This window comes from Bos javanicus, chromosome 1 (assembly GCF_032452875.1).
Source record: "Bos javanicus breed banteng chromosome 1, ARS-OSU_banteng_1.0, whole genome shotgun sequence".
Taxonomy (NCBI): Eukaryota; Metazoa; Chordata; class Mammalia; order Artiodactyla; family Bovidae; genus Bos; species Bos javanicus.
The window spans coordinates 64,641,497-64,668,280 of record NC_083868.1 but is presented as its reverse complement, the minus strand read 5'-3'; the positions used below and the strand labels follow the sequence as shown (position 1 = coordinate 64,668,280).

The 26,784-nt window shown below is 43.4% G+C and overlaps 2 protein-coding genes across 5 annotated transcripts in view; one reads left to right on the top strand and one right to left on the bottom strand.

Moving 5' to 3' along the window:
* Positions 1-2,674: 2,674 nt before the first annotated feature.
* POPDC2 (popeye domain containing 2) lies at positions 2,675-20,986 on the top strand. 3 transcript variants are annotated; one of them, XR_009732908.1, is made up of 5 exons: positions 2,675-3,619; positions 8,556-8,664; positions 14,390-14,940; positions 18,661-18,861; positions 20,497-20,583. XR_009732908.1 is itself a non-coding variant. In XM_061398580.1 (4 exons), exons 1-3 carry the CDS (start codon positions 3,129-3,131, stop codon positions 14,894-14,896), a joined length of 1,107 nt encoding a protein of 368 aa, XP_061254564.1. In that variant the 5' UTR covers positions 2,676-3,128; the 3' UTR covers positions 14,897-14,940; positions 20,497-20,585. The 3 variants fall into 3 exon arrangements, 2 of the variants coding, with proteins under 2 accessions (XP_061254564.1, XP_061254639.1); XM_061398580.1 differs by lacking the exon at positions 18,661-18,861 and having other exon boundaries at positions 2,676-3,619; positions 20,497-20,585; XM_061398655.1 differs by lacking the exon at positions 18,661-18,861 and having other exon boundaries at positions 2,679-3,619; positions 14,390-14,798; positions 20,497-20,986.
* Positions 20,987-23,038: 2,052 nt separating this feature from the next.
* PLA1A (phospholipase A1 member A) overlaps positions 23,039-26,784 on the bottom strand; it is a 48,069-nt gene continuing 44,323 nt past the window's right edge. Inside the window, exons 11-12 of one of the 2 annotated variants that reach the window (XR_009732815.1) lie at positions 26,497-26,587; positions 23,039-23,584 (exon numbers count right to left, since the gene is read on the bottom strand). Coding sequence is in view for 1 of the 2 variants with exons in the window: in XM_061398094.1 (XP_061254078.1) it covers positions 26,557-26,587 (31 nt within the window). In the remaining variant the exon portion in view is untranslated. Of the gene's footprint in view, positions 26,588-26,784 lie in introns of both variants that reach the window. The other variant, XM_061398094.1, reaches the window with a different exon arrangement.

Sequence of the window (26,784 nt, the reverse complement as noted above, 5' to 3'; positions counted from 1 at the left end):
CACATACCCAATGAGTGTATTTTGGGGGTTGTACTTTTTTCTGGATCAGTCTCCCTCACTAGACCAAAAGTTCCTTGAAGGTGATCATTGTCTTACTCATCTTCTATCCCCAGTTCCCAGCACACTTACTTTGTTCTAAGTAAATGCCTATTGAATAGAATTGATGCAAACTTCTGTGTCTTTCCTTTTATTCTCCCCAAATATTTTCTACGGTGTATTTAAGAACATACCATTTTGATACACACTTTTTTTCTCTCTTCTTCTATCAAACCTAGTTTTAAAAATAAACAAGATACAGCTTTCCATTGTATTCCCATCAGAGGTCCCTTCCCATAGACAACACCATCACTATCACTGCGGGAGGCGGCATGTAGGGTTTATGCCACCCCAGTGGCATCCTCAAACCCCTGTAACAATGAATGAGCCTACACGTGGACATATATAAACTTCCAAAAGTAGCCAGCAAGGTGGTACAGCACAGAGAACATACAATTTAGAGTCACAGTGACCTAAGCTTTAGCCTCTTTTCACATACTATCTCTATCACCTTGGGAATGTTCCTTAACCTTATTGAGTTTATTTCTTCCATTTTTAAAAAAAAGGTATCATGGGGAGACATGAGGAAATAATACCTGCTTGCTATATGTTAATACCTTCTGCTCAGATGAACACATTTGTGAACTGACAAAGAAGCTGGGCTGAGAGCAACAGTCAGTGGGTCTCCTGTCTCTTTAAGGGGTCAGGGCCAGCCACTGGTCAGGCTGACTGAGAAAGATGACCTGCTTTGAAATTCTATCTTGGGCAGAGCCTTGGTTGCTTCTGATTTCCTTGCTCACAGCTGGCAGAGACAGCCACTTTGACAACTCAGGGGGGTGCATGACTAAGTTGGAGGGATGAGCAACTATTGCTTGTTAAAGGGGTGGCTTGGCCAGGAGGCAGGCAGGTGACAGAAAAGCAGCATATGGAAATCCCCAACTCCACTACTCAAATGATATCACAGATCTAAATCGCTGCTGTGGGAAAGGCTGGGGGCTGGGGTGGTGGGGCAGGGTTTTGGAGGGGGAGTCCTTCTCCAGGCACTCTCTTTTTTCCTTTACCACTGATCTGCCTCAACTTTAGGAAAAAGGGAATAAGATGCACCTTTGTTTGTCAGGTGATTGTAATTAAATAAGAAAGAAAACCAGCTTTTGACATGCTGTGCATTTTTCACACCTCTCTGCCTATGAGTCTGCTGTTCTTACCAGTGGAAATCCTCTTCTCCGTCTATCTGGCTAATTCAATCCTGGCCCCCAAATTCCTTGTTAGCCCTTCTGTCTTTCTTTCTTGATGCCATCTTCCTCTTAGGCTGCCACCTCTCCTTAACTCAACTCAGTTACTGTACTTCCCACACTGAATCGCCATTGTTTTCTGAGGCAGCTCTTGCTTGATAAGAGAGCTCGCTCTTGGGAAACTTTGATTCTCTTCAGTGCTCGGTTCATAGCAGGCACTCAATGTGTGTTAAGCTGAAAATTTCTACTCCTCAGCATATCTGACAATTCCTAACTTCTCACTAATTTTAGTTAGGTTACCAGCAGTATAATAAAGGCCTCTATGGAGGGAATGCTTGAATAATTCTAGAAGGTTACCAGGTGCCCCTCCACTTCCTCCATCCCTGCCCGCAGACCTCAGGGGCTATAGGAGTAACGGTAGTAAGGAAACAGAAGCAGGGAGTCATTCGGAGGCCAGAGGGACATTTCTTAGTTTAGTGTTTGCATATTCCCAGATTTTAACTTGGTGACCCAAAGCAGACCACAGGGTCATCCAGAAGTTCCTGGACATCCTCAGACTTCCGGGGGCAGTAGAGTTAGGAGTCATGCATGGATCTAGTCTTGAATTTCCACTTCCTGGGCACACTACTTGGGACACAGCTGTAAGTCTGATAGACGAAATCAAATCCTGTCTCTGTCACTACGTGTGGGAATTTGTTACCTCTCTAAACCTCAGTTTCTTTCAGATCTAGGAGGACGACAATATTTATTTGGAATAAAATTGTGTGACGACTAAGTCATGTGCGTCTAGAATAACTAATCTAGATCTGGCACTTTGTAGGTGTTTAATAGGTGATGCTTATTATCATTTGTCAGTATTGGAGTGGGTGGGCTGATGGTCTGAGCAATGTATTACCATTGTATAAACTATTACTAGATCCAGATACATGCAGAAGAAAGTCAGAATTCAAAAGTTGCTTTGTATAGCTATTTTTGTTTAATGAATTTCAAATAAATGCCTACTGATATTTCCAATATGACTTCATAAAGGCCTTCGAGGGGCTTTCCATTTCTCACTGTTAGGATTTTTTCTGATAATAGTCCCCTACTTTCCAACCTTGATGTGTCCTCCTACCTCAGGAGAGCCCCGAGCCCTCCCCAGAGGGGCTCTGGACAGTGTCCTACCTGAGGTGTGACAGTAAATTCTGTGCTCGCTTTCCCTTTATCCACCCCCTTTGCCCCCTTCCCCTGACTTGCCTCTCTTGCCCAGGCCTTATCTTGTCCTCTGGGGAGGTATGTTAAGTGCTCTGCCAGCCTGCCTGTATGCCTGGCCTGTTTTTTCTCACTGCCAGTACCTCTTGGATTCCAATTCCAAACATGGTATCCGTCTGGGGTCACCCTTTCTTCCGGTGCCAAGAGAGACGCATTCCAAATGGAGCACAAATGTGCCTCCCGTGCTGGGCGCTCTTCATTCTGTTTGGGAACAACAGAGAGCAGGATGTGGCTGCTTTATTATCCCTCACTGCTGAAGCTTTCAGCCCCATAGCCCTATCTCTTTCTCAGGACGATTTAGGTTTCCTGCCAAGAGTCAAATGTGAAGACTGTTCTAAGAAACCTGGAGCTGAGGACACTCACCAGAGCTTTGCCAGGAGGGCCAGAGCCTTGCTGAGGGAAAGAGAAAGAAAAGTTTTCAGTTCTCCATGAAGTATATGATGTTTTGCTATTCATTCCCAAAGCTGCTGGAAGCATTCCTCCCAAGAAAGGTGGAGTTGGCGGGGAGAAGCCAGAGGTGAGACGACAGTTGGGAGGACAGGTTGACCCATTTCCTGAATTTCCCATGTGGGGACAGTCTTAGAGCCTGACAGGCTTTGAGACCTGAAGATGAGCAGCAACCGCAGCATGGAGGGCCAGCTCCTCTGGCACGGGCCACTGTGCATCGCCTGGAGGCAGGACCTGGAAGGGGCTGTCTTCCACCTGGCCAACTGCTTCCTGCTCCTGGGCTTCATGGGCGGCAGCGGGGTGTATGGGTGCTTCTACCTTTTTGGCTTCCTGGGCACAGGCTACCTGTGCTGTGTGCTATGGGGCTGGTTCGGTGCCTGCGGCCTGGACATTGTTCTCTGGAGCGTCCTGCTGGCCATGGCCTGCGTGCTCCAGCTGGCACACCTGGTGTACCGCCTGCGTGAGGACACCCTCCCCGAGGAGCTGGACCTGCTCTACAAGACGCTGTGCCTGCCCCTGCAGGTGCCCCTGCCAGCATACAAGGAGATCGTGCACTGCTGCGAGGAGCAGGTCTTGACTCTGGCCACGGAGCAGACCTATGCCGTGGAGGGCGAGACGCCCATTGACCGCCTGTCCCTGCTGCTCTCTGGCCGGTAAGCCACTCTGTCACTACCCAGCATTTCTTCCCCATGCCCACGCTTCTCGTTTCCCAGTGCCTCCCTTTCCATTTCGTATCTCTTCCATTGAGGAAGGATGTGGCGACTCAAACAAACCAAAATAGATTTTTCTAAGCATATACTTGCTTCCCCTTTCTTAATATTTTTCATGAGGAAACTAGCTCATGGTTGGCAGGAAGAATTGTGAATATAGTTGCTGCTGCGAGGTGTGGGGTGAATGTTTCTTGACCCTGGCTCTGAAATGACCACACCATGCCAGCATGTCATGCCTAAACTGCAGCAATATCTCTGTAAGCTTTGAAAAACTGAACATTTCAGTAAGATTAATTAGTTTCTTCCATATGCATTCAACCTTTGCTAAGTGCCAACTATGTGTAAGGAACAGTGCCAAAATAGGAGATTTTTTTGTAACCCCTGCTCCCACCAGGACATCAGAGAAATCATGGGATATCTGTACAGATTCTATGGTAAAGCCATATATACCCAGGTATGGTGCAGGAGTGGGCTTCCCTGATGGCTCAATGATAAAGAAACTGCCTGCCAATGAAGTAAATGTAGATTCGATCCTTGGGTCGGGAAGATCCCCTGGAGAAGAAAATGGTTGCCCACTCCAATATTCTTGCCTGGGGAATTACATGGACAGAGGAGCCTGGCAGGCTACAGTTCATGCAGTTGTGAAAGAGTCAGACACATCTTAGTGATGACAACAATAACAACAATGAGGTTACCCTTATCCACATTTCCATTCCAGATTGTTCTATTGAGATTCCTACAGACCAGGAATAAAGTGCTATAAATCTGAGGGCCAGACAGTGAGGGGAGAGTAGTGATGCCCATGTGTGTCTCTTTGAGGATATGGTGGAGACACCTGGCGGACACGTTTTAAGGAGGCTGACAGTCAGACCTTAGCAAAAGGGGCTTTGTCTGGATTAGCCTGCATGTGAATGTTGGCCATTGACTGATCTCTTCTGAACAAATACTATGTAGCTCTGTGCTGCACATTTGGTAGGAAATTGTGAATTCTTTGCAATATTGCCCTAGTGGGACTTGTATGTTGGAGCTAAGCATCTGACAGTAAGCATCTTCACCTGGTATATACTTGGACTGGGCTCTGTGGAAAACAAATAGAGTATTTAAAAACTTTGTCCTTAATTTCCTCTTTCCTCCTTTTTTGAGACCAGAAGAATGTGGTGATTCAAAGAAAAAAAAAAGGAAAGAAAGAAAAGGGGAAAAGAAAAAAACCAGATAAGATAGCCAGTGGGGAAAAAGACTTTGACATTGATGATGATGGTACTACCACAACTACTGCTACTAGTAATGTTGACACCAGGCATTTATGGATTAATGTACAGAATCAAAGTATAATGTATACATGTTTTAATTTTGTTTGGACACTGAGGTCCTGGGTTGAATGAGCTATGAGGTTTTGTGATGTTTCATTTCATTTATGGTTGAAACGACTTAGCAGCAGCAGCAGCAGCAGCAGAAGTATAAATAAATGAAATTATTTGTAAACAAATACACATGTAGATAAAAATATATTACAACTATTGCCAAAATGTTTGCCACCTACAATTCCATGCTTAAAATAAGGACAGTTTAGGAAACATGCTCATTCATGAGACCCATGATATTGTTTGCATCTCCCAGTATCTCTGTTCAAAGGAGGGGATTAAGACAGGTAGCAGAAACACCCCCCTGCACTGTATGGTGCTCATTTGTGGAAGGACATAATAATTATTAGATGGTTCAGGTATCTTTTATATGATAGATTTATCATGAACTTGTAGACTGTGTTCCTGTGAAGAGGAAAGAGAGGCTTGGCCCCTCAGTGTGGTTTTTCATAGTATGCACTGTGCTCAGTCACTCAGTCGTGTCCAACTCTTTGTGACCCCCTGGACTGTAGCCTGCCAGGCTCCTCTATCCACGGGGATTCTCCAGACAAGAATACTGGAAGTGGGTTGCACGCCCTCCTTCAGGTTGCATCCCCAACCAGGGATCAAACCTGGGTCTGCTGCATTGCAGGCACATTCTTTACCAGCTGAGCAACCCGTGAAGCTCTTTTCCTAGTATGTGTGTGTGTGTGTGTGTTAGTTGCTTAGTTGTGTTTGACTCTTTGCAACCCCATAGACTGTAGCCCACCAGGCCCCTCCATCCATGGGATTCTCCAGGCAAGAACACTGGAGTGAGTTGCCATTTCCTTCTCCAAAAGGAACTACAGGAAGAAAGAAAGTGAAGTTGCTCAATCATGTCCAACTCTTTGCGACCTCATGGACTGTAGCCTACCAGGCTCCTCCATCCATGGAATTTTCCAGGCAAGAGTGCTGGAGTGGGTTGCCATTTCCTAGTATACTTAGCATCAAAAACTCAAGTTAAAAATTTCAATATTTTTCTTGCTTTTCAAGATTTGAAGTAAGAGTTTTGTTTTGATATCTTTCAACATCATCCTGTCTCAACTTTGCTAAGTTGGAGCTGAGGAAAGGACTTCTAGTCTATAACCAGCCTCCGACTTTAAAGGAGAATCATCGTTATCTTTGGCTGGTGAGGTACCAAACACCTTGAAGCAGCAGAATATAACTCCATGATGAGAAGTGGGGGCTTCTGACGGAGACCTCCCCAGCTCACATGCATACCTCATCTGGAGCCCTCTGTTACAACCTCAGACGTCCTTTTTGTTTTACTTTCACAATGCAATCAGTCCCTTTCAAGACTCAGAAAGGCAAAGCGACTTCTTCAAAGTCCATCACCCTGTTAAGCTGTGCTTACTGTTGGAGAGTTTCTCTCATATACAATCCCAAGCATGAACTCCCACATGCATAACCCCCTGAAGAGGCAGCCAGCTCTCCAAGCTGTTCACGGAGGAGGAAATTACCTGTTGTCAGGAGATCAGGAGGAAGAAGAGACTCAAATGATAAAGGATATAGTATACAATGTGAATGGCCTCAGGGAGCCAAGCAGGCTCATTAGATGTTGTTGTTTTAGTCACTAAGTCACGTCCAACTCTTTTGCAACCCCATGGATTGTAGCCTGCTCTGGATCCTCCAAGGATTGTAGGTTCCTCTGTCCATGGGATTTCCCAGGCAAGAATACTGGAGTGGGTTGCCATTTTCTTCTCCAGAAGATCTTCCCAATTCAGGGATTAAAACTGCAAAATCTAAGGAAAACAAAACAACACACCCAGGGATTGAACCCATATCTCCTGCATTGGCAGGTGGATTCTTTGCCACCTGGAAAGCCCCTCATTAGATGTTACTCACACTGTAAAGTCTTGTCCCTCCTCAGTGGCTTGCTTGGGTGGCCAGATTCCTTGCATGGGAAAAGGATGAAGGATGGGAGGATCTGATGTGTATGGCAGCAGCTTCATTCTCTCCGGTTGTCTTTCTTCCTTTGTTCGAGAAGCTTTTCCTTGAGGTTTTGGTCCCTTTTATGGTGACACAGTGAGTTCATTTGTTTGATCTTTCCATCCCTCTTCCTTTCCTTTCTCCCTTCCTTCCTCCTTCCCCATTTCCAAAAATATTTATTAAGAGAGCTAGAGACTAGGGATCTCTTGTTAAAAAATGAAAACTATTTTCCTTGTACTCATGGAATTTACAGTCTCTCAAGAGAGCCACTAATTCATGTCTCTAGTCACTAATTCCAAGGAGCAAGGCAAAGTGCAATGAGAGCATTTAAGCAGTGGACCTAAATTTTCTGGGGGGCCAGATAAGACTTCCCGGAGGAAGAAATGTGTAAGCTGAGGCTGGAGGAGAAGGTGCGGATTGGGAAGAGAGGCAGCTGGAGGGAACAGAATATGTGAAGCCCATGAGGTAGGAACACACGGCACTTCATTTTCTCTTGCACGCTTTCATAACTGAGAGAAGTTCTGGTGGCTAGCTACACATTTTGATGGGTCTTGTAGAAGCAAGAGTGTTTCTGCTATCAGAGAGTATAGGCTGACACCACATTCTTGGCTTGGTTTGAGACCTACATCCCTTTCTGTTTTCCATCTCTAAGTTGTCAGATAATACATAAAGTTTGTTAATTGATAGTGGTCTTTGGTAATTTGCACACATACATATATATCTAGGCATTCACTGGGAGCAAGATATGGAGTGCTAATATCCCGTTGGCCAGAACTTAATCACATGGTTCTACTCAGCTGCAAGGCAAGTAGAGAAACAGTCTAGCTGGGCAGTCATGAGCCCTGGCTAAAAAAGTTCCAGTACTATAGAGGAAGGGGAAAAGCTGATATTGGAAAACAGAATTCCATACTGGATTTCTCAGATCCTCATCTGCATTCTGATCTGCTTCTCAATATCCTATACATCCTTCAGAAATCAGCTGAAATATCATCTTTGAGAAGTCTGCCACTTGGAGAGAACTACGCTGTCTCTCCTCTAGTCTCCTGTCTCACAATAGCACATGTTAACTTACAGCTAGTTATTTATGTGCCTGTGACTTCCACTGAATCGTGAAATCCTGAAAGGTAAGGATCAGATTATTGGGTCTTCCCTGGTGGTCCAGCAGTTGCCACGCAGTGCAGCTGAAGAGTAAAAAAGAAAAAAAAAAAAAGGACCAGATCATCTCCAGGTTCCAGACTTCCAGGAACACAGAAGGTTCTCCATACATATTTTTTGTTTTTGAAAATTAAGCTCCAGAAAAAGTGGAACAATAGCTCCTTCCAACTGGACAGGATGTACCTTAGAGAGCTTGTTGATCTGCCCCCTTTGTTCAATAAACACTTTCTTTCCCAGTACAACTGACTTTAGAAGAGAGGTTGAAACTGAGACTCTGGGTTTTCTAGGTAAAAGAGGAAAAAGCCCGTTCTGGATCCTAGTCATTTTCCACTCCTTTAACATGTAATTTAAACTCTGGAGCAGCTCTGGGTAACCACTTCTCTTTTCCCACACAGTCTCTTCTCTCCCTTTGCCAGGGTTCGTGTGAGCCAGGACGGGCAGTTTCTGCACTACATCTTTCCTTACCAGTTCATGGACTCTCCCGAGTGGGAATCGCTGCATCCCTCTGAGGAGGGGGTGTTTCAGGTAATAGGGAGCCCCATGGCAGCACTGCCGCAGCCCATCCCACTGCAACCCAGCAACATCCGTGCTTCCATCTTTCCTTTCTTTCGTCAGACCTTTGAACTACTGCCAATATGATGCTTGAGGTGGGAGCACTCTCCTCCAGTGGAAAAAGTGCCTGGCAGAGGAGGGGTAGGGTAGGGAGGTGCTGATCCCTGCAAGGGGGGCCATGTCACTCCTATGCTTAAAACTCTTCCAGAAGACCCCACTGACCACAGGATAAAAGCCCTCACTCCTTAGAGAGTGACTTAAGACCTTTAGTGACATCCTGGAGCCACATCTCCAGCCCTTTGCTTACACTTTCTGCTCACACCAGCCATGCTGAATTACTAGTACTTCCCCAAACATACTACACTGTTTTACACGGCCGTGCCTTGCCCCCTATTGTCGCCTCTATCCGAAACGCACTTCCTCATCAAGAGGAGGCTATGGCATCTCACTTCCTTTGAAGCCTGCCCAGACTGACCTCACCAGCTTCCATCCCCACACATTGCCTGCATGCCTCTTCTATTCCTTTGACTATGCTGACTGCGCACATGTACGACTTGGTTTTCTTTCTGTCTTTTGCATAGTAAATTCCTTGACGTAGAAATCTGGGCTTTTCCTCTCCATCTCCAGGCTCCAAAGGGCAATACTTTGTACACAGTAGTAGGTGTTCAGTAAAGTTTCACTGAACTGCCTCGCCAGTAGGCCACTGGTGTCTCAGAGTGCTCCAGAGGGCATCACATACACAGTCTAAGGTCAGGGCCTGGCTGCTCGAGCCCTCCTCTCTTCTCTGTCAATCCTTCAGATTTCAGTTACCTTCTTTGTAGTTCTCACTCACTGTATGGCTAGCACGTGACGGGCAGTACCTATTTTATTGCCTTATTGATTCTCACAACAGTCCTCTGGATTGAATATTGTTATTAACCTGTTTAACAGATGAGGAAACTAAGGCTCAGAAACCTCAAGTAATTTGCCCCAAGCTCTTCATCTAGAAAGTGGTAAAACCGAGTTGCCTGACACCACTATTCTATTCTTTTTTAAAATGGGGGGTTGCCAGGAGAGTGGAGGTTACACATATACACCATTATAGGGACTCCCCTGTCCAGATAGTTGGCCAGTACTGGGTTCCCTTTGTCTCCTGTCAGTTCTATCAGGAAGTTCCTCAGGCGAGCATTTATGCCAGCCCCAAAATAGACACATGCCAGGCGGTGCCACCTGGCTGGGCCTGCTTCCGCCCCACCCTGACTCTTGGCTCTGTGAGGACAGGGCCTGAGGGGTAATCCTAATCCCACTGCCTGGACCATCAGCCACAGGGCCCCCCCTGAACATGTGCCTCCCCCACCACACACTCACATCCTCTCCAAGTGGCTCAGCAGTCACCTTTGAGAACTCCCTCAGAGCCACAAGAACCTTCAGGAGGGCTGAGTCAGGTCCTGAGCCAGCCAGACCAGGCTCTGTTTCTGACACTGAAACCGAGAAACAGGTGGTGGATAAGCTGGGTGTCCTCCCCTTAGTTATGCTTGAAAGGAAGGGCTATGACCCCAGATGGCCTCTCAGCATCTGAGAGGGATGTAGGGACCGTCACATTTCTTCCATTTGTATTTTTAGTATGCACCTCCATTGGGAGCCTTGAGATCCACACACTTGCTCTTGGCTCTGTGAAGTCCCATTTCCTCTTTGCAAATGTCAAGTGTTGTCTTGGGTTGTAGTTCATCTTGTCCTTGCCTTTGTATTTGCATAGTCTTTGTTGACTAATAGGGAATCCACAGTGACCGAATCATAATTCTTATTGAGTTTGGCACAAGAGATCAACATTCCATCACACCTCTCAAGAATTCAATGAAGAATTTATTGACTATTAAACACTGCGACCCTCTTATCAGTCACCGAGAACATAGCATGGGAGCGATCACATGGAAATCAGCATTATTTCTCTAATTAGCATCATGTTTTACTGGACTCAAGGTCTCTTTATGTACATCATCTGATTTAATCCATTCAACCGGCTTCAAAAGTGAAGGTTAAAGAAAAACCTGGTCAAACCTGTCAATCCATTGGTTTCTGAAGATATTTAGGAAGGATTTTATACTGGGCATGAGAAAACAACATCAAGTTATTTTGCAACAAATAAGATTAGTAGTTTTTACCTGATTCATTCACTCATTTCAGTAATATTTATTGAGCTGTTACAGTAACCTGGGCACTACATGGTTTGTTTTTGTTTGGTTTTATTTTTGGCCACATCACATGGAATGTGGGATCTTAGTTCTCTGACCAGGAATTGAACTCATGGTTCATGAACCCATGCCCCCTGCAGTGAAGTATCGAGTCTTAACCTCTGAATTGCTAGGGAATTCCCATCTGGGCACTATTAAAGGTGCTCAGAGTGTATCGGTCAACAGAACAGATGAAAGTCCCTGCCTTCATGCAATTCACATTCTAGTAGGTGAGACAAAAAATTAGCCATAGAAATTATGAATAAGTAAATTATGTAACATGTTAAAAATAATAAATTATAGTAAAAAAAATAGAATAGTATAAGGGAGAGATACAATTGACCCCTGAACAACACAGGAGGTAGGGGTACTTTCACATAGTAGAAAATCCATGTATAATTTATAGTGAAAGTCGCTCAGTAGTGTCTGACTCTTTGAGACCACATGGACCGTACAGTCCATGGAATTCTCCAGGCCAGAATACTGGAGTGGGTAGCCCTTCCCTTCTCCAGGACTCAAACCGGGGTCTCCTGCATTGCAGGCAGATTCTTTACCAGCTGAGCTACTAGGGAAGCCCATAATTTATAGTCCAACCTCCAAATATACGGTTCCCCCAAATCTGGGGTTCCACATCCTCAGACTTAACCAATCGGCCAATTGTGTAGCACTTCAGGTATTTACTATTGAAAAAAAAAAAAAAATCCCCGTTTAAATAGATCCACACAGTTCAAACCTGTGTTGCTCAAGGATCAACTGTAGTTGCAATTGTAATTGGGGATTTCATGGAAGTCTTTGTTGAACTGGTGACATTTGAGAAAAAACCTGAGGTGATTGGCAGTGTGAGCTCTGCGAATATCTGGGGGAATAGCATATTAGAGGGAAGAGCCAGTGCAAAAGCTGGGTGTGAGAGAGACTAGCATGTTTGAGGTCCAGAAAGAAGGTCAATGAGTCTGGAACAGGGAGAGGGAGGGGGATGAAGAGTAGGAGAGGAAGTCAGAGAGGCGGTAAGGAGACATGTCATCTAGGGCCAGAGTGTATATTTTCTAAATACGGCCAGAAGGATTTCCTAACACATTGGATATAGTATGTGAGAGAAAGAGGATCAGGAAAACTTCTAAGACTTCTGACCTGAGAAACTGGAAGGATGGAGCTGCTATCAAATGTGATAAGGAAGGCTGCAGATAGTATTGGCTTTGGGAGAAGAGAGGGAAATCCAGTTTGGGAGGTATTAGATTTGCGTCATCTATGGACATTTAAATACAGACACTGCAGAGGCAGTTGCATACTTGAGTCTGAAATTAAGGAACAAGGTCTGAGCTTGAGACTGAGTCATTAGCCTACAGATGATATTTAAAGCTGTTACATTGGACAAGATCACCAGTAAGTGAGTGTAGACAGAAAAGGGATTCAAGAATCCATTAACCCTGAGGTACTGTAGTGTTTAGAAGTTGAAGGGGGTAACAAGCAGCAAAAGAAGCTGAAAGGGACTAATCAGGAGGTTATACCAGGAGAGTGTGGCGTCCTGGGAGCCAAGTGAAGAATATCAAAGAGGAGGGACTGAATGCCGTGAAAACTGATCATCAGACTCAACAATGTAGAAGTCATAGGCGACCTTGCTAGGAACAGTTTGTAGACCACTGGGGCAAAGCCTTGCTGGCTGGAGAGAGAGAGTTCAAGGAGAGGAATTGGTAACAGCCAAGTATAGACAACTTTTTCATGGAGTTTTGCTGAAAAGGAGAGCAAATCAATGGAGTGATAGCTAACCAAGGAACTAAAGTGAAAAAAAAAAGATTTTGATTTTAAAATTTTGGTTTAAGATGGAAGAAGTGACAGTGTATTTGCAAGAATGCCCACAGTCTTTTCTGTTCAGCGTTGAGGACACTTCTTGTGTCCTTATTAGCTCTCATGTGTACCCACTTCATGTGCAGCACCCTGATTTCTTGTTTGGGAATTGTTACTAAGTGCACTGAAAGTACAGGTTACAGTAGATGTGACAACTACTTGTTGAGTCAGATTAGTAACAGATGGATTGTGAGGACCAGTATTCTCATGAGGCAACAAGTCTGGGGAGATTAAGCAATTTATCTGATGTCACACAGCTGGTAAAGTTGGAACTTGAAACTCGTTTCTGGTCTTGATGAGGCAATTTAGGCCCTGACTTGAGTGCTGATGACTGAGGGGTCAGGGAGGGAGAGGAGGAAATGAAAGAAGGGAACAGAAGAGGGGTACTGCAGATGGGAAGGGGAGGAGGGGAGCAGAGGGGCTGTTTTGGAGGCAATGAAATGAAAGGATTATATATATGATCTCTGATAAAGAACCCCACCCTTAATGAGACAACCCACATAAAGCACTTAACACGATGACTGGCACATGGTCACTCTCAGTAAATGTTAGCTGCTGTCCTCCTTCTCATTTCCACTGTCTCCATTCGTGAATCTTCATCTTAAGCTCTGCCAACCTGCTCATTTTTAAAGTACTTAGGACAGGGTATAAAGAATTGTGTGATTTTACGCACTTTTCCTTTACTATCCTAAGAATATTTGCATTTGAAATCTATCTTTACCACTCATTATTGTTTTAACAAGATTTTTCAAGCACCTGCTCTGTGCTGCGCACACATTACTGACCCTGAAAGTGTGACTTAGCTGTGTATCATGGGCACATAGCTGAGTACACAGAAATTGCTAGATGTCTATATAAATGGAGAGTTGGGTATCCTTCCACTTCGTGTTCTTACGAGTGCCTCTTGGGACTTCCCTGGTGGTCCAGGGGCTTAGACTCCGTGCTCTTGAGGCGGGGCACGGGTTCTATCTCTGGTTAGGAAACTAAGATCCGTAAGCTGCAAGGCACCTCACCCCCCAAAAAAGAGTTCCTTTTCCTCTGTGCCCCTTTTCTGAATTTAGTCATCAGATCCATTTGGTTACTTGTAGGGCCCAAGTCAAGTGCAGCTCATGGGCCTGAAGACCAGGCCAGCATTCTGTCCACTTGATGCAGCCTGGCATGCCTGATTAGAGGCTCTCTTCTCACTGAAATTCTTCCTAGTTCTTTGTGTCCCAACTCCAATATATTATGTTTTATCCTTAAAAACTGTCATCAGCATCCTGACCTTTCTTCTGAGCACCGGGAGCCCCCTTTTCTCTCCTGTAATCACAACAGGCTCAGAATCTTCTGTAGCCATTAGTGGGATCAGCCATGGAACATAGTGTATGAAAGCTGAAGAGACTGGAGGTGGACTGTGAGGTTCCAGAAGGTGATCTCAGGGCTCTTCACAAGACCAGCCCCCTACTCCATCCCTCCCACCATATCAGTGCACACAATAAAAGTCATTCATTGCACCTCTTCAAGGCAAGGCCCTGGAGAGGTATTTCACAGCTTCTTCAGAAGTGCAAAGTGCAGCGGTTTGCCAAGTAAACTGTATATATCTCTGTACTAAGCTTGGACACATTTTTAAGTTTCAACCTTCACTTTCTGTCCCTGACCCCTCTCAGGTCACTCTAACAGCTGAGACTGAATGTAGCTACATTTCCTGGCCCCGGAAAAATCTCCACCTCCTTCTGACCAAAGAGCGATACATCTCTCGCCTCTTCTCGGTCCTGCTGGGCTATGACATCTCAGAGAAGCTCTACGCTCTCAATGACAAGCTCTTTGCTAAGTTCGGGCTACGCTTTGACATCCGTCTCCCCAGCCTCTACCACGTCCTCGGTTCTGCTGCCCCAGATGCAGGACCACAGTCTGAGAAGGATGACGAGGAAGTCCATGAGCCAGCGGCAACCCCTCCTCAGGCTCTGCACACATCTGTCCAGCAAACACCCCCTAGCTCCCCACCTCCACTGGTCACCAGCTCTCCTGCACCTCCTCCCTGGGTCAGAATGTCCAGGCCCGATAGCGGCGTCCTGGGTGAGGACTCCACCAGTCTGGTTCTGGAGGATTTTGAGGAGGTGTCGGGATCAGAATCATTCATGGATTATAAGAGTGATGGGGAGTACATGAGGTGAGGGGAGAACTAACATGGGCACAGCCACCCGGCTCAGGATCCTGTGTAAGTACTCAGAAGGCAGTTGCTGCAGTCTTGCCAGTAGCTGGCCTTAAATTGGTTTATAAGGGCAAAAAATAATTTCATGGAGCCTGTCCTCTCAGAGGACTCACAGAAAGTGGCATTAACCCAACCCTGCAGATAGCAACTCACTCCTGTTGCATGAAAGGCATGAGGGTTTTTTTTTTTTTAAAAAACTCATCCCTTATTAATTGTGATAGCTTTCAAAAATGGTCTGGCTGGCTGACATTTGTTCAGATAGGTTGCTAATTATTTTTTTTTCAAAGTTGTGCTAGTAACCAAGGTCACATTTAAGGCCAAAGAGTATTTTATTATGGCATGCATTTTAAAGAATACTTTAAAAAGCTGGCATAGCTCAAATTCCTAATGATTCTTCTTGGCATATAGTCAGCTCCAGAATGCAGTCATTATTTAGTCTGGATTGGACAGGCAGTTCTGTTAAAATCGCCCCCATTTCAAAGAGGCTTGTGATTGGAGGCTAATGACACTGGGAGGAAAATGGGCCCACCCTGCTATCCTCTGACCCAGTGGAGAGTGTGTTACTCAGGCACAGGACTGGACACTGCTGAGTGAATGTTACTACGATAGAGTGACTTTCCTAGACAATCATAACTGTGGGAGGTAGAGTGGGCGTGAATCTGACGTAGGAGAGTGTGTGTACAGCTCAGGAGAGTGTACATAAAAGGCTGTGCTGAGCAGTTCTGGGAAATTGTTTTCATGTTCCCTCTGACTGCTCTCACAATACGGTGACATTTTCCTCTAGGACTCCACCCAACCATGGTGCAGGCCTGGCTTTTCCTGAGGAAAATACCACTGTTCTCAATTTGGAAGGCATTTCCAAGGTCAGGGAGGGGTGGTTAAGAGATTAATCATTCTTCAGGAAACACTGTTTTCCCAAGAAACTATTTCAGGTAGGAAGGCATCTAGGATACTTAGAGGTTAAGTGAGTGAATGTTTGTACATGTTGAAAAGCAAATCATAAAAATGATGAAAGAGGCAAGAGAGGTGAGTGCCAAAAGATTAGCTATTTGGTTTCATGGATATGGAATTAATAATCTATGGCATCAGTCCTTAGAAGCAGCATCTAGCAGATCACTTTCTTGACCTCCTCCACTTGTGTTGTTCTCCCCCGTTGTCCCTCCCTGGCTGCTGACAGTTGCCTCCCTACTAGCCTACCCCTGCCAGTGCGTGTGAATTCCGTCCCGTGGGCCCCGCTCTTTGTCCCCATACCTACCCACCTGCACACACTCTGAACTCATACAGCTCCCTGTGTTCTCATGTTCTGCCTGCTTCTCTTTTCCTGGCTCTATTTGTTCTCCTCTTTTTCCCCTCCTTCCTGTTTCTGCTCAGTCCTTGGCTTCCTCAGTGTGCTGCTTTTAAGAAGAAAAAGGCCCATTTCTGCTGCTTCTCCGTTAATTTCTCCTCTCCCTACTTTTCCTCCACGTTGACCCCATTTGACTGTTTATGTATTTATCTCACTGTTGCCTTCTTCCTATCTCCTCCACTTCCTGTGTTGCTCTATCTCTTCTTCCTAAACTGCCCTATATGCCCAACTTAATTTTTAATCCTGACTTCCAAAATCAGTACCTCTCCCTCTGCCTATGAAGAAAACCATTCAAGTGAGGATGTGAAAATTCTCTTTGATGGCTACACATTTCATGCGTGAGTTTTCCCAAACGTTAACAGGCAGGCAGTGTTTTAGACAAGAGACCTGCCCCAGGAGCCCCAAAGTCCTGGTTGCTATGTCTGGCTCTACTACTGTTTGCAAAGCACACAATCTCACTGAACCTTACTTTCTTCACATGAATGTGTTGACCCAGCTGGGCCCCCCAAGGCCCTCCTGGGTTTATGTGAGAAGGAAAAGGATGAACTGTTCAGAGGAGGAAAAAGAATCAGGCAGGCAACCTTATAATGGACACAAGCCCCTGGACATCAGTGTGTTTCCAGCAAGAACTCGCTGCTGTATTTCACTCTGATTTCTCTTGTAGTCGACTTAGAGCTTTCCTCCTCTCTGCTGGGTACCAGGGTCCTGCTTGACTATGAGTAATCTCCATTCTGTACCTGTGAAGAATCTCACCTACCATGTGAGAGGCATGGAGGATGAGATGTTCACATGCAAGGTGGTCCCACCTCTGTCTCTCAGGTCCTCTACCTTTAATACTATTAAAAAAAGGCTTCTTCCCAAATTCAGCCTTTTCTGAGGTTCACAGTGAGAAAACTGCTAATATAACTCACTTTCTTTATACTTACTATTATTTGGAGTATAAAGAGAGAAGGTATTAGAATCGTCTTTGGTTTAAGTAATAGAGAGAAAGGAAAAAACTGTGTTAACTGAGCGCTGAAGAATTGATGCTTTTGAACTGTGGTGTTGGAGAAGACTCTTGAGAGTCCCTTGGACTGCAAGGAGATCCAACCAGTCCATCCTGAAAGAAATCAGTCCTGGGTGTTCACTGGAAGGTCTGATATTGAAGCTGAAACTCCAGTACTTTGGCCACCTGATGAGAAGAGCTGACTCATTTGAAAAGACCCTGATGCTGGGAAAGATCGAGGGCAGGAGGAGAAGGAGACGACAGAGGATGAGACGGTTGGATGGCATCACCGACTCAATGGACATGAGTTTAGGTAGACTTCAGGAGTTGGTGTTGGACAGGGAGGCCTGGTGTGCTGCAGTTCATGGGGTCACAAAGAGCTGGACACGACTGAGCGACTGAACTGAACTGAACTTCTACAGAGTTTTCAGAACAATTTGAAAATGTGATCAAATTGACCAAATTTCAGACAGCTTTAGTTTGTGATAATGGGATAATTTAGCCCAGAGACATGTTTCCCAAATTGTATTTTGGGACGTTTGGTTTGACTTATTTGTCATCAAACTCCTTTTATGGTTATTACTGTAATGAATAAGCATAGTGCCTCCAGACTGGTAGCAATTTACTTCTTTCCTTTCCAAAGCAGGGCACAATTCACCATCCAGTCCCTAGCTGTTCTGCAACCAAAACTGTAAGCTCGTTGCTATTCATCCTGGTCCAGAACTTAAGGGTCGTGAAGCTGAGTGGATTCTGCATTGTTGGGAATGACATAGCTTCATCACACTGACAGCAGTGCTTGTGCCTCACACCAAGACAGTTTAAAACCAACTAAAAACAGTCAGTGTTTCTACTGGAGCATTGTTTGTTTGTTTGTTTTGAAGAGCACAGTTTTCAGCCCGGTGGTACCCAGAACTGAGCCCAAACTGGCTGTTACTTTTTTAGCATGCAAAGCAGTACTGTACGATAATGTGTTCATGCAGGGTCTCACAATTAGACCTCACATTAACCCTGCCTTCACTAGAATCTTTCCCGTTAATTCTATGAACACACTCTACAATGTTTCATTTGATGTCTTACAGGAGATGCTCAATGAATACATCTCTGAAGTGGTCAGTTAAGTCAAGCTACTGAGTCTATTATCACAAATTAACTGAAAGCTGTCTAAAATTTGGCCAGTTTAGCTTATGTTTTCAAATTGTTCTGAAGACTCTGTAGTTTGAAAATAAAGACTATATATTGCTTCCTTTTAATTATTTAAATAAATAAAGAAATGAGAAACACATTACAACATGGAGACTAATTGTGGTCAAGGAAAGAGGCCAGGACCAGGACATATTACCAAAGGCCAGAGAACCAATTCAACAAACATTCACTGAGTATCCTCTATGTATTTCAGGCACTGTGCCAGGTAATCATATTAAGAGTAATCATGAATAACAACTGAAAGACTGGAAGATGCTTAATCTGCAAGAGATGGACAAGAGTAATATCTTCAAATTTTGAAAAGATACCTTCACCTTAATTCGGTGACGTTCTTGAGGACAAAGATGAATTAAGGGCTGAAAGCTATAAGGAGAATGGATTGCCTCAAGGAGTAGTAAGTTACTCGTTACTAGAAGAATTCAAATAGTGATCAGAAGAAATCTTCTCAGAGGTTTTTTTTAAGGTGATTCATGCTCCAAGAGAAGAATGCCTTATGTTATTGCTATTAAGATGCCTTCTAACTCTGTGATGCTATGATTCAATGATTCTAAGATGTGAATCTTGTCCTGCCACATAATTACTTTCAAGAGCAGTTCCCTAGCTGCGGAACAGGGCTAATAGTCTCATAGATAATTAATACCTACTAGTAAGTAAATGGGATTCCCTGATAGCTCAGTTGGTAAAGAATCTGACTGCAATGCAGGAGACCCCAGTTTGATTCCTGGGTCAGGAAGAACCTCTGGAGAAGGTGGCTCAGCTGGTAAAGAATCTGCCTGCAATGCGAGAGACCTGAGTTTGATCCCCGAGTTGGGAAGATCTCCTGGAGAAGGGAAAGGCTACCCACTCCAGTATTCTGGCCTGGAGAATTCCATGTACTATATAGTCCATGGGGTCACAAAGAGTCAGACATGACTGAGCAACTTTCACCATTCAGCACTGTTCAGAAGTAAGTAAATAGGTAGCCTCTGTTGATGTTGTCAGGTTGCTTGAGGAGTAATTGAGATAAAATATACAAAGGCAATTTGTTAAGCTGTAAAGCCCTAGTTTAATGTATAACATATTTTAAAATTCTGTTCTGTGTACAGTTATTTTCAAATTCCTCCCCTTCTCTCTCACTTTCACTTCCCTCCCCAAGCCCTCCCCCTACTCCTTCTGAGACACATGATTTCCCCTTATTTCCTCCAGTCTGGTTTCCTAAGGGAGGTAATAACTGACAGGATCCCCTGACAACAAAAGGAACAGCAAAAAGTTGGAGGTCCAAAGAAAACACACACTAGCTCCTTGGCCCCTGAATAGCTAAGGGACGGTCAGACCTTCATCTGTTTTATTTGTCCAGGGGAGGCAGATCACCATCACACTATATTCAGGTCTCTTCCCTCAGAAGTCCCTATGGTGCTTGGTTAGCTGTCAGTGTTGTTAAATAGCACGTTTCTCCCAGAACCATTGGAACGCCTCCTGGGGCAGAAGACTTGCCCTTGAAGGTGGCCTGGCAGGAGCTGCCTGGGGTCTCCAGATCTGGGTCTCTGGATGGTAGCTCTGCTTAACCTGCCAAGGTTCCATGTTCAAGTAGTTAAGTTAGAGGCAGCAGTTCCCTCCCCACTTAGGACCACAACAGCCTGTATTTGTTTTTCTTCTATTTGGTCTCATTTACCTACTCCTTGCTTTGTAAAAATAAAACACAAAGGTTTTATAAAACTCACTGGTTTTCTATGCAGATTTTTAAACTCATTCCATAGTATTAGATAGGAAGTATAGTTCTATAGATTCTTCATAGGAAGCAACCAAAGTTGATCTCTTGGTCTCTTCTCCTATAAAATGAGAGAATTGAACTATATAACTTCAAAACTGACTCACCCTAATATTATAGAAGAAAATGATTCAACGATTCAGCTGCTCCTATTGTGTTAAAATTGCATACAGTTAAAATATTGGGACTTGTAGAGGAAAAAAAGACCTGAACAGAACCCTCTGAAGTTATGTGAGCTATCCCAAGCCACAGTGCTGAAATTCTTCCTCTGTTTTTCCACAGCTTCCAGAACTCCTCTCCGGAGCTACTCTGAAGTTATGTCCAGGGGACAGGCGCCCTTGGCTCCAACCCAGACTCCTGAACTGTAAGGGTCAATGGACCATCCTTTACTCTGGCCACGTTAATCCTCACAGGATGGTCACTTGTGTGCACACCCCTCTTCTCACCCACTTGAAGGCTCACAGGCAAGGTTGGAGCAGACACAGGATGCCAGCACTGCAACCACACCAAAGCCCCTGAGTGACTTTTAGAAATTTACCTTCATCAGCCTTTCTTCCAAGAGAAGTCATCCAAAAATGCCAAAGCACAGATTCTATCCTTTACTAACTGCAGAATTTCAGGCAAGTCACATAGCCTCTCTGAGCATCATCTGTAAAGGGGTGATTATAAAACCGACTTCACAGGGTTGTAAGGATGCTATGAGTTGATTTCAAGGACACGAGGACATGCTGTGGCACCTAGTAAGCACTCAATAAATCACTCATTTCCTTTCCCTATGTTGTTTCCTTAACTTTCTGAAAGGATCAGTGAAGTTAGCTATCCAAGAAGTTTTCAGTGTTTTTGTCTTGTTTTATTGAAAATATTTTTCTCAGTTAAGGTTCAACTTAGGTAAGTAGAAATTTTAGAATCTAGTTTGCCCTTAATCTTTTACATTCAACTTACAAGTCTTTCCCTTTATTTATGAACCTAATATTAAACAGTAGTTTTTAGAAGTAGTTTTACAAATCTCTTTAATTAAATTTCCTTAAACATTTTAAAGTAGACTTACAAATTTAACATATTCTGTTTTATTTTTTCCCCTAAATGCTTAGACGTCTATTCTGGTTACCTATTGCTGTGCAATATTCGTCCCTAAAGCAATGAGTTAAAATCATCACAATAATTTGTTTTGCTCACAGAAGTGGGGCTTGACTGGGCTCAACTGGGCTGTCCCCACTCAGAGTTTCTTTTGCTGTTACATTGAGACAGTGGCTACAGCCAGGATCACCCCAAAGGCTTCTTGACCATGTGTTCAGGGCCCAGGCTGGGAAGACTCAAACAGTTGAGGGCTGGGACAGCTGGGGATCCTCGGGCAATTCTTCCTCTTTCAAAAGTTTGTTTATTTTGTTGCTGTATAATACTCTGTTGTAGGGCTTTCCTGATAGCTCAGTTGGTAAAGAATCTGCCTACAATGCAGGAGACCCTGGTTCCATTCCTGGGTTGGGAAGATCTGCTGGAGAAGGGATAGGCTACCCACTCCAGTGTTCTTGGGCTTCCCTTGTGGATCAGCTGGTAAAGGATCCACCTGCTATTCGGGAGACCTAGGTTTGATCCCTGGGTCGGGAAGACCCCCTGGAGAAGGGAAAGGCTACCCACTCCAGTATTCTGGCCTGGAGAAGTCTGTGGACTATATAGTCCAAGGGGTCACAAAGAGTTGGACACAACAGAGCGACTTTCACTTCACTTCACTTTGTTGTGTGAATATACCGCAATCTATTTATCCATTCCACTACTGATGGGTGTTAGGGTAGTTTCTAGCTTGGGGCAATTAGGAATAGTGCTACTATGAACGTTCTTCACCTTATCTTTCGGTGCACATACATACACATTTGGTGGTATATGCTGGAATTACTGAGGCATATGTTCAACTATAGTAGATACTGCCAAACACCTCCTAGGTGATTGCACCAATTAATATTCCCACTAACAGTTTATGAGTGTTCTGGTTGTTTCACATCCTCCCCAATAGTTGGCATTGTCTTTTTTTTTTTTTTCATTTTGGCCACTTGGATGTATGTAGCAGTATATCATTCTGGCTTTAACTTTTATTTTCCTGGTGAATGATAAGGGTGAGTATCTTTTCATGTTTTTCTTAGCCATGCGGATATCCTCTCTTGTGAAGTGTCTACTCCAGTTCTTGTCCATTTCTCTGTATGCTTTTCTCATTGACTTTAAGGAATTCTTTAAATATTCAAGTTAAAAGCCCTTTGTTGCTTAGATATTCAAGTGTATTCTTCCAATTTTTTTCTCTAAATAATGTCTTTTGATGAAAATAAGTTCTTAATTTCAATGTAGTAATTTATCAGTCTTTTCCTCCATCATTAATGCTTTCTGTGTCATGTTTAAGAAAACTTTTCCTGCCTTGGATTTATTCTTCTTTGTTACCTTCTAAATGTTTTATTGTTTTACATTTCACAGTTAGGTCTACAAGCAACCTGCATTTGATTTTTGTGTATGGTATAAAATAAGGATCAAATTTGTTATTGCCTTGTGGATATCCAATAGACAGCAGTGCTTACTGAGTGGCTTATCCTACCTATACTAGTGTTCAGTGTCCTCTTTGTCATAAATTAAGTATCCATGTATTTGTAGGTCTCTATCTGAATCTTCTAGTCTATTCCATTTGTCTATTTTCCTACCTGTTGACAATACCATCTGGTTAATTGTTGCAGCTTTATGTTTTGATATCTGGTGGTCTTCATTCTTATTCAAGTCTTGGTTATTCCCTTTGCATTTCCATATAAATTTTAGAACCAGCTTGTTATTAATAATTTCCACAAAAATATAGCTCTGCTGGAATTTTATTGGAATCACATTCACACTGTGGATTAGGTTGGTAAAGAGTTAATATCTTTATAATGATTTTTCAATTTATGAGCATAGTATGCTTCATTAAAAATTTTTTTTCTTAATAGTGTTCTGTAGTTTTCCATACAAATATTCTTGCAAAAATTTTGTTACATTTATTTCTAGGTATTTGTTCAATTTAGTGCTATTGTAAACATTATTATTTAATATTTTTACTTTCTTTTATCACTGGTATACAGAAATAAAATGGATTTTTGTTTCTTCAACCTCCATCCAGAGATCCTGATGAATCCATTTATCAATTCTAATTACCAATCCATGGAGTCTTTCAGATTTTCCATAGATACATTTGTGTCATTTGTAAATAATGACAGTTTTATTTCTTCCTTCTTGACCTCTGCTTTCTTCCTCCACACTCCTCCCACTCTTCCTCCTTTCTTTTGGTGCCTTGCTGCACTGGGTTGGACCTCAAGTGCAGGGATGAGCAGCAAGGATGATGAGGACATTCTTCTCTCACACCTGACTGTAAGGAAAATACTTTCAGTATTTCACCATTAAGTATGATATATGCTATTAGGTTTTTATAGTATCCTGTCAGATTAAAGAAGTTCTAGTCTTAATTTTTAAAATCATGAATAAGTATGGAATTTTATCAAGTGATTTTTCTGCATTGCTGCTGCTGCTGCTGCTAAGTCGCTTCAGTCGTGTCTGACTCTGTGCAACCCCATAGACGACAGCCCACCAGGCTCCACCATCCCTGGGATTCTCCAGGCAAGAACACTGGAGTGGGTTGCCATTTCCTTCTCCAATGCATGAAAGGGAAAAGTGAAAGTGAAGTCTCTCAGTCGTGTCAGACTCTTAGCGACCCCACGGACTGCAGCCTACCAGGCTCCTGCGTCCATGGGATTCTCCAGGCAAGAGTACTGGAGTGGGGTGCCATTGCCTTCTCCTTTTCTGCATTAGTCAAGTTTATTTTTCTCTATTCTGTTAACAAACTCCAGATAAGTGAATGCTAAAACAAACTTGCATCCCTGGAACAAATCCAATTTTATTATGATATATTTTCCTCTTTATGTATATAGAACTTGGTTCATAAATACTTTGTTTAGGAGTTTTGCATCTATGAACCTTGTCAGGTTTTAATATCAAGGTTATGCTGACTCTGTGAAAGGAGTTGGGAAACATTTTCTCTCTCTCTTTCTCCTTGTCCTTTGAAAGAGATCTTTAAACCAAAACATGTTTTATAACTCTTTGTCTCTCCCTATTCAGTTGCCCAGGCCCCAAACCTTGGAGTCTTTCCATCAGTTTTGTTAGGTTTTTTTGGCTGTGCCGCACAGCTTGCAGGATCTCAGTTCCCCAACCAGAGATTGAATCCTGGCCCCTGGCAGTGAATGCACTGAGTCCTAACTACTGGATTGCCAGGTAATTCTCCTGTCTTGTTAGTTCTTTCTTCAAAATATATCCCCAATTCAACTCACCATGTCCACTGCCAGCACAAAATTCAAGCTACCATTATTTCATGGCTAGATGAACTTTAATAGATTTATAACTGGCTCCTGATTTCTGTCTGTCCTCCCCATAATCAGTTCTATACAAAGTGATCATATCAATATATGTATGATGTCTTCACTCTCTTGCTAAAAATTTCAAATGACTTCCTAGAATAAAATCTAAACTTTTTACCATGTGTTATTAGTCAGAATCAGTCTATTATGACTTAATATCATACAGATTTATTGCTCTTAAAGTCTACTGAGAATATGTATGACTCATCAGGGCAACTGTCTTCATATTGCAATTCAGTGATTCAACCTACTTAGACCTTCTGGCTCTGTCCACTGAATAAAGAAGTGGCTTGACGTTTCTGTACTGGCTCTTTGATGCTTTGGCCCTCTCTGCTAAAGTCTCTCTGCCCTCAGTCCATTGACAAGAGCTAGTCACATGGACCTACTTAATAATTAATTCTGTGCTTTGCTGATTAAAGGAACTGTGAAATATGGGAAAGCAAAAGAAATACCTGATGAATGCTACTCTTTTAGCCACTTATGACCCATAAGGCCCCACCTGCCTGCCTGTCTCTCCACCCATGCCTCTTTCCAATCTCTTTGTCACCCATGTTTCAGCCACAGTAGACTTTTGGGTGCTCCTCATGCACACCCAGCTCCTTTCTACATGAGGATCTTCATGGTTTTTCTTTCTCTCTGCAATGCTTTCAATCATAGTTTCTCCTGGCTACTACTTCTGGTCATCCAGTTCTCAGCTCAATGTCATCATCCCAGCTAAGACCCCTGCCTCACCTCAGCATAACCTTCTGTCCTCTTGCCTTGTCATCTTCAGAGCCCTAGTCCTCTTTCCTCACCTTTTAGGATTCCAATTATGTGCTTTGTAGAACATTTCAGTGTGTTCTATAGAGCTCTTCTTTTCTCATTTTTTTTCCTAAAATTATCCTGTGTATTTATTTTCTTTCCTGTTGGATTTCTGTCTCTTCCATGTACATTTCACAACAGAAGCCTCTTGTAAGTCCTACAAATCCAACCGCTCTCTTGCCAATCCTTGAGGGTTGTTTTAGGCAGTGAATGAAGCAATAAACAAACAACAGAAAAGCTCATTGTACACTGTAAATTGAGACTAAAACATGTCACCTGGAGGGTAGGGCCCTGCCCCTGCAAGCTGGGGGCCTGCCCAGGTAGGGCTATAGTTACACACATGTGGTATATAACAGAGGTTCCTCGGGATGGAGACCTCTTTAAAAAAAAAAAAAAAATTGTGACTGCTCTGGGTCTTCATTGCTTCTGCGTGGGCTTTCTCTAACTGTGGCAAGTGGAGGCTACTCTTCACTCCTATGTGCAGGCTTCTCATTGCGGTGGCTTCTCTTGTTGCAGAGCACAGGCTCTAAGTGCACAGGCTTCAGCCATTCTGGTGGACAGACTTGTGGCATGTGGAATCTTCCCAGACCAGGGATTGAACCCATGTCTCTTGCATTGGCAGGCAGGTTCTTATCCACTATGCTACCAGGGAAGTCCTAGGGACCTCTTTTAATGTGTGTTTTTTTTTAAAAGGATCAGACTTTAATGTCATAGAAGTTGTGTTTTTATTATCTAATGTCATATGTAATGGCAAAAGACATTTGCATTCCAATAAGGGTTATAGATACATTTAAAGACTGAAAAAATTAACCAAAATAGTATCTTTATCTGTTTGAAACAGTGTTGCATGCACTATGTCCAAAGCATTGTATTTATTCAGTCTCCATAAAATTATTGACATGATATGGATTTGTGAACCTCTTACAATAAGCCCATGCTAGAGATCCACACATGTGTAAAAATAATCTCTGGATTACAACTTCATATACTCAGGAATAAAGCCTGACATATACTCAGATTTGCTCTAAGGAGAGGATAGTAAGTATTCTTTTATCCCATTAACACTTACTAAATATCCACTGCTGTCAAACACTATTCTTGATACCACCTGCTTTGCTGGATGAATCACTCATGGTCTCTGCCCTAAAGGAGCTCCAGATCTAGAAAAGAAGATACATGAGCTTTAGGCACCCTCCCCCATCTCTACCATAGCCTTACGAAGTCAAGCTCCCTGGGCCTGACTCCTTTGACGATTAATCTTCCCAGAAGATTCCTCAGTCCCTTGTATAAATAGGCTTCCTGTGACTCGTAACTAGTTTAAGGTGAAGCTAGAGCCCTGATACATATACAAATAAAC